This window comes from Vespa mandarinia, chromosome 8 (assembly GCF_050613455.1).
Source record: "Vespa mandarinia isolate Hongniang chromosome 8, ASM5061345v1, whole genome shotgun sequence".
Lineage (NCBI taxonomy): Eukaryota > Metazoa > Arthropoda > Insecta > Hymenoptera > Vespidae > Vespa > Vespa mandarinia.
The window spans coordinates 3,000,001-3,010,000 of record NC_140817.1 but is presented as its reverse complement, the minus strand read 5'-3'; the positions used below and the strand labels follow the sequence as shown (position 1 = coordinate 3,010,000).

At 33.7% G+C, this 10,000-nt stretch overlaps 3 protein-coding genes across 5 annotated transcripts in view; 2 read left to right on the top strand and 1 right to left on the bottom strand.

Moving 5' to 3' along the window:
• Nucleotides 1–2,338: 2,338 nt before the first annotated feature.
• On the bottom strand, nt 2,339–6,163 carry eff (ubiquitin-conjugating enzyme E2 eff). The gene is made up of 6 exons (XM_035886277.2): nt 5,831–6,163; nt 4,292–4,355; nt 4,074–4,105; nt 3,814–3,891; nt 3,617–3,722; nt 2,339–3,338 (listed from the first exon to the last, which is right to left on the bottom strand). Exons 1-6 carry the CDS (start codon nt 5,852–5,854, stop codon nt 3,199–3,201), a joined length of 444 nt encoding a protein of 147 aa, XP_035742170.1. The 5' UTR covers nt 5,855–6,163; the 3' UTR covers nt 2,339–3,198.
• A 740-nt stretch (nt 6,164–6,903) lies between these two features.
• LOC118450458 (uncharacterized) lies at nt 6,904–8,148 on the top strand. 2 transcript variants are annotated; one of them, XM_085659098.1, is made up of 3 exons: nt 6,904–7,037; nt 7,134–7,864; nt 8,031–8,148. In XM_085659098.1, the coding sequence occupies exon 2, from the start codon at nt 7,214–7,216 to the stop codon at nt 7,856–7,858; it is 645 nt and encodes a 214-aa protein (XP_085515224.1). In that variant the 5' UTR covers nt 6,904–7,037; nt 7,134–7,213; the 3' UTR covers nt 7,859–7,864; nt 8,031–8,148. The 2 variants fall into 2 exon arrangements, with proteins under 2 accessions (XP_085515224.1, XP_085515225.1); XM_085659099.1 differs by having other exon boundaries at nt 6,909–7,037; nt 7,177–7,864.
• Nucleotides 8,149–9,333: 1,185 nt separating this feature from the next.
• Nucleotides 9,334–10,000, top strand: part of jvl (javelin-like) — a 53,865-nt gene continuing 53,198 nt past the window's right edge. For both annotated transcript variants that reach the window (XM_035886165.2, XM_085659097.1), the window contains exon 1: nt 9,334–9,469. In XM_035886165.2, the coding sequence (XP_035742058.2) occupies nt 9,425–9,469 (45 nt within the window). In that variant the 5' untranslated portion in view covers nt 9,334–9,424. The remainder of the gene's footprint in view (nt 9,470–10,000) is intronic.

Genomic DNA, 10,000 nt, shown 5'->3' with positions numbered 1-10,000 from the left:
CAGTTGGATTTATCTCTTTTCTTTTTTTTGTTGTTTTTTTTTGTATGCCTTTTTTTTTTTTCTTTTTTTGTTCACCGTACTCCTTTTATCATTTCCCTTCTTCACAGACTATTCTTACCGTCGTTACCGTCATCGTCATCGTCATTATTACTATTATCATCATCATTCGTTCGTTCTTACATTGTAAATAAATTAAAGAAAAAAAGAAGTCAATACATTTTCATTAATTAATTGATAATATATCGTTCGAAATGATCCGACCGGGCGCTTTTACAAAAGATGCCATTTCTCTTATTCTTTTTATTTTTCTCGCCATTTCGATTTCGACCAATTTACTATACCAATGAAAATTTATCGTTATTAATTCTTTTTTTCTTATTCTCATTTTTTTTTGTTTTAATTTTTGTTTTTTTTTTTTTGTTTTTTGTCTCTTTTTTTTTCTTAAACAGATCGCATCGTGAGAGAAAGTAAAGGGTAAAGGGACATACACCTAAAGAGATTTCTTTTCTGTTTTTTTGTTTGTTTGTTTGTTTGTTTGTTTGTTCGTTTGTTTGTTTGTTTCTCTTATCTTCTAAACACGTGATATCATCCTTTGACTCCAAAATCCTCGCTTTGGAATTAGGGCGAAAAGCTTATTTAGAAGCTGAAACGCTGTTTAACATCGCTTAGAAAAAAAAATATTTATATATGTATGTATATATATATGTATATATATATATATATATATATATATATATATATATATATGTGTGTGTGTGTGTGTGTGTGTGTGTGTGTGTGTGTGTGTGTGTGTGTGTGTGCATATATACATATATATATTTAAAGAAAGTGGTGCACTCGTATCCTTCGTATTTAACGTATACTAAACGTATGTAATGTATGCACGTGTGTATGTATGTATGTACGTCGTACTACCGCACCGCAATTTAACGCATCTATGCAGTTTCGCAAGTAATACAAGTTAAGTTTGAAAATGTTAATACTCCGATCTCAGCTTCTTGACCACAATAATATTTATAATGGGTGATAAATTTTCTTATTAAATGATTTACGATGACTTTTTGATCCTCCTAAATTAGTCTCATTGATTATAATCTCATAATACATATAACGTTATTGTGGATTAAAGAAGATTAGAGATTAGAAGTAATAATTAGCAAAATTGCCGCACAAAACGGGGGGGGAAAAAACTCGCACGCAAAATTAATAAGTATAATAATAATATAATAATAATAATAATAATAATAATAATAATAATAATAATAATAATAATAATAATAATAATAATAATAATAATAATAATAATAATAATAATAATAATAATAATAATAATAATAATAATAATATATTAACATGAGTATAACGACGTTGCATATCAACGGCCGGCAAATTCATGATTTCGCAGATATATAGATATATATATATGTTTGTATTATATACACATATATATATGTATATTGTAAATAATACTACGAACGACAAAAATTCTTTCTTTTACTAGAGGAAATTCTTCCCTCATTTACATTTCTCTGACAATCGCATTTTCCTTTCTCTCTCTCTCTCTCTCTCTCTCTCTCTCTCTCACCCTCTCACCCTCTCTCTCTCTCTCTCTCTCTCTCTGTCGTTCCTTTTTACTGAAATATTTATATAATCTACTTTTCTTAAAGGTGATTTTCATAAGGAAACTTCAAACGGACAGAACTCGGACCGATCTTTTTTTTTTTTTTTACTTATCGTTTATCAACGAACAACATCGATGACTACAATTTCCAAAACTTTTATGTTAATCTTTATTTTTATTTGTATTTATTTATTCATTCATTTTCTTAATTATTTATTTAATTATTTACTTCTTCACTTATTCATCCATATCCTTTAATTATTCAAGCCAAACAGCCCGGTATAATTATTTCAAAATGAAATTACTAAATCTCGTTAGTACCACAAATTTTGATATTACCAAAGTAAAAAAAGGATTACAAATTATTTGTAAAAATAAAAATCAAATTTTTCATCGACTTTATGGTGGAAAATAAGAAAGAAAAAAAAAAAAAAAAGAAAGAAAAAAAATTTACTCATCACCAATTTTAAATTAAAATTTGAAATTGTTAATTTACTAAAAAAAAAAAAAAAAAAAAAAAAGAACAATCCTTAATTAATTTCCTCTTTCAAATATTTTCAACGATAAAATATTTTACCGACGATAAAACTATACCTACGCGCAATAACAGGAACAAAAGTAAATGCCGATGTTATAATTTAATATAATTATTATAAGTTACTCGTAGAATTTGTCAGACGAGGTAAGGAATTTTAATAATTGAACAAAACGTATGGGTATAGTTTCATTAGTATTTATATATAGCCCAGTCTTACAAAAAAGTGACCGTATCATTCCAGGGGACGGGCAAACATTGCTCACTTGCGTTTTTTTAAACTAACAATCGGTGTGCTGTCAGTTCGAAGGTTTGTTTGTTTGTATATTTTTTTTTTTCCATTTCCATTTCACTGAGAAAGTAGGTATATAATATTACAGTTATCCATATATAAGCACAATATAATTAAAAATTAAACTATTCAATTGAAATACAAATCCTACTTTCACTCTCCTATGTTATTTTTTTTTTTCTTTTACTTCCATATGTTCTTTTTTTCCTTTTTTTTATTTATGAAAATCAAAGCGGACATGTTTGTTGGTAAATTTTTTTTGTCATTTTTTTCCCTTTTTTCCTTTTTTTGTAATCTGAATTATGTATATAATGTTGTGTGTTCGCGTGTACGTGTGCGTGTGTGTATGTGTATGTGTGTTTGTGTATGTGTGTATGTGTGTATGTGCGTGCGCGCGCGCAATGTGTGTGAAAGAGAGTGAATGAGTGTATGTTTGTATGTGTGTGTGTGTGTGTGTGTGTGTGTGTGTGTGTGTGTGTGTGTGTGTATGTGTGTGTATGTGACCACCTTTAAAATTGCCTTGATTGCCATCGTGGCAACGTCTTAGTATTCGCGGGCCACCCAGGGCGAAGGGAAACTCCACAGTTCGTCGACGCTTGCCTGAGAGGATTCTTCGGGCCTGAGTCGCGGCTTAAGTTTAAAAGTAGACGAGCCATAACTAATTTCAATCTGTGCTGATGCATAAGTGGCAATAGGCTGGGGCTGCTTGTTGGTGGCGTTCGGATGTTGAGGTCAACGGAGATTGGCGCATCACATGGCATACTTGCGCGTCCATTCGCGTGCCAATTCATTGTATTTCTCCCTGTCAGTTTTGTATATCCTTGCTATCTCTGGTACTAATGGATCGTCTGGATTTGGATCGCAGAGCAAAGAACATATTGAGAGTAACACTGAAATCAGCAGCAAGGGTTTACAACCTCATTATTTCCATTTATGTAAATCCTCGTGGCGGGAGAGAGGGAGGGTGGGGAGGGAGGAATTGGTGGGGGTTGCGTCAGGGAAATTGGGAAAAGTACATTTTACTGATCCAACTCGTTAATAAAAAGTTGACCGTACAAAGTGGTATTTTAAAATGTAAAACTATTTTATTACCGATTATGCTGCTTTGAAAAAAAAAGTTTAATTATATTAGGTGATATCGACTAAAAAGAAATTAAATAATACGTACCCTTTGATATAGTAAGTGCTGGTGACCATTGCGATCTTAATATGTCCAAACAAATACTTCCGTTACTGTTGATATTAGGATGATAGATTCTAGTCGTGAAAGCAACCTATAATAATCCATCCATTATAATTACTTTCACTTTAAGTATTATCATGGATAAAAATGAAAAATATACTTTTGAGATATGATCTACGTACCTTAGGTGGTTTAAATGGGTAGTCTGTGGGAAAGTGAATTGTTAGGAAAAATACGCCTCCTTGATACGGACTGTCAGGCTGTAAAATATTATGAATCTTTGACTATTCTAACGAAATGATTTCATTTTTATAAATGGTATATTTACTTTGAGAAAAAAAAATGAGCTTATGGATATTTTATAAAATAAATAACAATATTAATAAGAAAAGAAATGTATAATTAATATAGGTAAAAAATGTAAATAAAATATAACACTTACTGGTCCCATAATAGTTGCCTGCCAGTGGAATACTAAAACAAGCGGATATATTATAAATATCTATAGCTATTGTATCATACTACAATAAGTATCCACATTATTTTAACATTATAAAATGTTAAAGATGTAATGAGAACGTAATCTAACCTAATAATACTTTCATGATATAAACGCAAATCATGATGATGACTCAACAATATTAAGATATAAAAACTTACGATCATCTCCAACAGGGCCTGCAGAACATTGCGCGGGTGGATCTCTTCCAAGGTCCTGAAGTTCCTAAAATCCAATAAAAATTATATAAATGAGAATCTATCAAATATAATTGTTTTCAAATTCTATCATGAAAATGAATTTAATATTTTATCGATGGTCAATAAAACCTTATGATGTATGATACCTCATATATCTATATAAGATGCTTTATTTTTAGAGCATTACTCTTTTTTTTCTTTTACTTATTTAATGTTAGACCTGCCATCTATTCAACATTAAATCATTATTTTTATTCATTGTAACTCCAATATACATATTAGTATTAGGTCAGATATTCTAGAATATTTTGTTCATATAATATTGCAGGCAAAGGATATGCTAGAAAAATCTTGCATATGATGCATTGTTTGATTATCATTGAACTTCTATTATCTACTATAAAGTTTTTTAACTAAAGAAAACTTGTAATGTTTCAATGTCAAAGTTTTATATCAGTATAAAAGGATCAATTAAAACTTAGAAATAGGAATAACTTTTAAATGATAGAGACCAAATTGATATTGTTTTATGGAACACATAGATAGCAACGATGAGTAGAAAGATTTGAGTATGACTATGAGCTCTTCGATATGATTCTATTCATTGTTATCATAGTTATTTGAAACTTCGATATTGATATCAATAGCAAGTTTCATTGTGACAATGCGGTGCATACAAAACAATTAGGCAGAGAAGAATGTTCCATTCCAATAATATATCATAAAGATTGAACAGAGAAGAATGCTCCATTCCAATGTTATATCATAAAGATTGGACTGCTTCTCTAGGGAAGAAAACAGAGTATTAAAGATAAAAACTTGAGAAAGCTAAAATCTTGAAACACAAGATGTCCACAAAGGCATTAATGATACTTCAGCAATAAATGTAAATATCTATAGCTACGTTTGTGTACGCATATATATATATATACATATATGTGTATATGTATATATATATGTAGATGTATATATATATATATATATATATATATATATAGATATGTATATATGCATGTACATTTATATATTATATACATGTATACACGTATATATGTATATATATATATAGACGTGTATATATATACATAAATGCAAGTAACACACGGTTTTACGTTACTTCCGGCAATTTATCAGAAAGCCACCGAGAATTTTTCGAAATTCACTGTCACCTCCAGTCAAGTCCACTGGCACAAAAAGTGGCACTGTGCCGCGTGCGCGACTAGTTCCCATCGATATAAAAACCCATATAAAAATCATGCTCGCTCGAGTTGCACTTAGTCGTAGAAATAGAAAGGAACAGAAAAGAGAAAGAGGGGAACAAAAAACAGAAAAAAGAAAAAGAACAGGACGATAAAAGCCAAGAAAAATTTTTCAATGCTTGTGGCTCACATTGCTTCACTGCAAAATCGTTAAGGGCGTTCAACCGTGTTCGACACACACCACACCGATGCTACGATAATAGGAAACGCGTTAACTCCTATCGCGTATTCGTTCACGTACCTTATTAATTCGTTTTAAAGCCATTTGATGAACTGTGTGTTGATATTAACTGGCCGAAAAAACCAGAGAGAGAACGATACCCGCTAGCCGAAGATCTTTGATTAGGGATTGCAAGATGGCTGCCTTCTAAACGTAGTCTTACTACGTTAATCAGTCAGAGCTTCGCGATCCTTTCCGTGCGATATCTCGGCCCGACACCTCTCGAAACTTCCTTCAGCTGACTGATTCCGGAATACCCAACGTCCGAATGAATTTACATAACGGTTATCTCGATCGACGAGAGATTTTGTGCATGGTCGTCGAGCGTTTAATTTTGAAATCGAGTCCGAAGCACACCACGGATTTCCTTTTATCGGCAACTAGTAGAATTTTTCGCGTTATACGAGCATCCGCCGATAGATGGCGTCGATACTCTCGCACACTCGCAACGAATCCTCCTCTTCCTCCTCAACCTCCTCTTCCTACCCTCCTTCTTCACAGCCTCATCCTCTTCCTCCTCTACCATCACCTCATCGTCGTTCTCCTTCTATTCCTCCTCCTCCTCCTCCTCTACCTCCTACTCCTACTCCTACTCCACCACCTCGTCGTTCTATTCATCGTCCTCGTTCGCCATTTTGTCCTCCTCCTCTTCCATCTCGTCAGGAAGCTTCAGCCGACCCTGACGCAAGCGCCTCTTTCTCATTCTCATTCTCTATTTCTATCTCTTTTTCTTTCTCTTATACGAGACGACGTACGTATGTATATACCATTCCGTGTGTCTCGATCCGCACCGACGGCATTCGTGCTTTCCCCAAAGCGCGTCATCGTCATTACCCTTTGAGCGTGAATCACGCATTAAGATCGATTCACACTCGGCGAGCAAGTAACACAGGCCGAATCATAAAAATTTATATATGTACATAAATACACATACGTCTTATACCCTTTTCAGTTCCTATTGAAATACGACATTGCGTCTCGTAAAATATAGATAGATATCATAGATAGAGAAGGTGAAAAAATAGCAAGAGAAAGAGAGAGAGAGAGAGAGAGAAAGAGAGAGAGAGAGAGAGAGAAAGAAAGAGAGAGAGAGAGAAAGAGAGAGAGTGTGAGTGAAAAAATAAACCAACAATGAGAATTATATTATCCAGCTGCGTTCACATCGAACGTACGATGTTCCTTGGAAACAAACGAGACGTAACGTCGTTTGAAGGAGATAACATTAAAGGTAAGGTTATGATCGAACGGAAGACATTTTCATTTTAATATACGATATATACGTATATGTATATATATACATATATATATATATATCATACAAAAGGTAAAGAAAATCAAAAGAGAAAAGGGCTGACGTTTTGTTGAAGAAAATGGCGACGACGTAAAATTACGAATGAAAATAAAATGGATAAAGGTACGGTGACAAGGGTGAAAAAATTTGGTTGCGAATGTTGGAAAAATAAGATCCCTCAATATAAGAAGAAACAGCGCGATCGTTGTAAGAGAAAAAGGCAAACGTTGGTATTCAACGTAAATCCGGACGATGAGATATGGCATGAACCTTATATGCAACGTCTTCAAAAAGAATTCTCGGATGTTTCGATCCTTTGCGACTCGAAGATCGAGTTACCATGGAAGGACATTGCATTACCGACTGTGGTAAGAAAAATTCGTACGACTGATGTCTCCTCGGTCGATCATGAAAAGGAAGATGAGATTCCCGTCGAGATCGATTTCGACGAATCGGAGAAAAAGGAATCGAACGGGTTTATGACATTACCCTGGCACAAATTATTGATCACCAACGTTATTTCACCGTCGAGAGATATCGTTCCAGTATGTTGCGATTCGAGCGTTGAAATACCATGGGAAGATCTTGCATTGGACAAACCGGTCAATATCCGTGTCCCACCTACGGACAAAAAAGATTCATGCGTGCCCGACGACCTCGAGATACCATGGCAAGACATTCTCGTACCCCAGAATATCGTTATCGAGGCGCCAAAGAAAAATTGTAATTCTTTCGACGGAAGAAGAAAGAAAAAATAAATGATGGTCTGTCTCCTTTCTAATCGATATTCGACGAAATTTTCTTTTTCTTTTCTTTTCTCTTTCTTTATTTTTTTTTCTTTTTTTTTTTTTTTCTTTTCTTTTCCCCCTATTCACTCATCCAAAATCATATTAATCGATAATCGGAATATTCTTTTTCGATATGTTACAGGATGAATAATATTGAGTGCAATGGCAATTGGATTTTATATAAATTTTTTTTTTCATATTAAATTTTATATAAAAATAAAAGAAGAGGAGTCATCGAACGTGCATAAATTTGATAGCTGATTGATTGATATTAATGTTATATTTTTATTGTTGAAATGTTATAAATTTGGAATCTGCAAAAAAAAAATTGTAATAGCCTTCTTCTTCTTCTTATTATTATTATTCTTCTTTATGTTTCAAATTTGCCGCCAGCCATGGCTCGGTCGCGAACGATCGTAAATTCGATTACGAAGTTTCAAGTTCTTCGAGTACGAGTCGAAATAATGCGTTATAGGTATGTAGTACCGTTTGTCGACGCACAGTGGCGCTGTCACGTAAAGCAGCGCCTCTTAGCGATAGTAGCGGCACTGTATTCGTGAGTGGCGGCAGTTGGCAGTCACCAGTGGAACCGCACGGTGTTGTTCTTGTCGTAAGCGGCTACGCGCAAAAGTTTAGGGGAAAAATGGCGTAGTTAAGGGTACAAAGTAAATGCCGCGATTCTTATATATTCGTACGTTAATTCCGCGCCTGTTATTCTTACGATCGTTTTAGGTTCATATGTATTATCATTAGAATCGATATTCAAATTCGGGAGTTGGGTGTAAACGAAAAAAAGGAAAAAGAAAAGAAAAAAAGGAAAAAAAAAGAAGAAGAAGAAAAGAAGAAGGAAAAAAAGAAAAGAAAGGAAAGAATATCCGATATATTTCTAAGGTATAGAAAAAGAATTTCACATAGGAAAGAGAAAAATGAGAACGGCGTGTATGTAATAACGGCGTAAATAAGTTAATAAATAAAAGGTGTATAATTCTTATTCTCGTGCTTATGGTGATTTTTTGTGACTCTTACAACAGCGTACTTTTGACAACGAGTTTCTTATCTCTATTGAGAGCAAAGAGTTGAATAATATCATTTAATTGCTTATATCGTGAGATCGTCAGGATATTGGAAATATTTCAAAAGGGGATAAACATACAGTTTTAACGTCATTATGGGGAAATGGACATTTTCATCGAAGAAAATAGGATTATCGAGCTCGTGACAGCTTGACGAGTTGCTGCTGTCGCTGCTACTGTCGTTGCTGCTGCTGCCGCTGCTGCTGCCGCTGCTGTTGCTGCTGCTGCTGCTGCTGCTGCGAGCTGATTCGCAAGCGTTCGAAGATGGTGCCAGTGTCGTTTTGACACTTGCCCAAAGATCCGTCAGCTGGATTTTAAGAGAAGAGGAACGACGAATTAAACTAAACTAAACTAATAACTGAGAACACCATACATACATCTAAATATATGTATATGTATATATATATATATAGACATAACACCAATCAGCTCGCTGTATTCATCGAGTATTAGCAGTTTTATTATGAGCAGAGAATTTTACGTTCCTTGTACACCATACGCTTATCAGGTAAGATCGAAACTTTTAATAAGTGTTTTTTTTTCTTTTATTATTATTATTATTATTATTATTATTATTATTATTATTATTATTATTATCATAAATCATATCGTTATCGTTCTCTTCGATGTTTTACAAAGTTAACACCCAAATTTTCCTTCTCCCTTCTCTTCGTCCTCTCCTCCTCCTCCTCCTCCTCCTTTTACTGTTCTTCTTCTCCTCCATCACCTTACCCCACCCCTACTACACATTTTTCTCTTTCTCTTTTTTTATTTATCGTTTCTCCTTTCTCATCTCGTTAATCTCTGTAATCGGACACGACGGCGAATATTTTATTTTTATTTCGGTTCAACTTGGAGAAAAAAAAAAAACGACAAAAAATACATACATATATAAATCGTGACATTTACTTTTACATAGTGTCCTCGTCTTCTTCGTCTTCGTTGTCTTCTTCATCGTCGTCGTCCGTCGTCGTTGTCGCATACATCGATAATACTATTTTTCTTTGAAATTTAGAATATCCTCAAAATAATCTCAAAG

Coding starts and splice junctions, on each gene's coding strand:
- eff (XM_035886277.2), bottom strand. CDS start 5,854: ATGGCTTTAAAACGAATTAATAAG. Junction 4,106..4,291: donor AGGCCCTGTTGGAGATGATC/GTAAGTTTTTAT, acceptor CGCTTGTTTTAG/TATTCCACTGGCAGGCAACT. Junction 3,339..3,616: donor AGCACTTACTATATCAAAGG/GTACGTATTATT, acceptor TGCTGATTTCAG/TGTTACTCTCAATATGTTCT.
- LOC118450458 (XM_085659098.1), top strand. CDS start 7,214: ATGGATAAAGGTACGGTGACAAGGGTGAAAAAATTTGGTTGCGAATGT.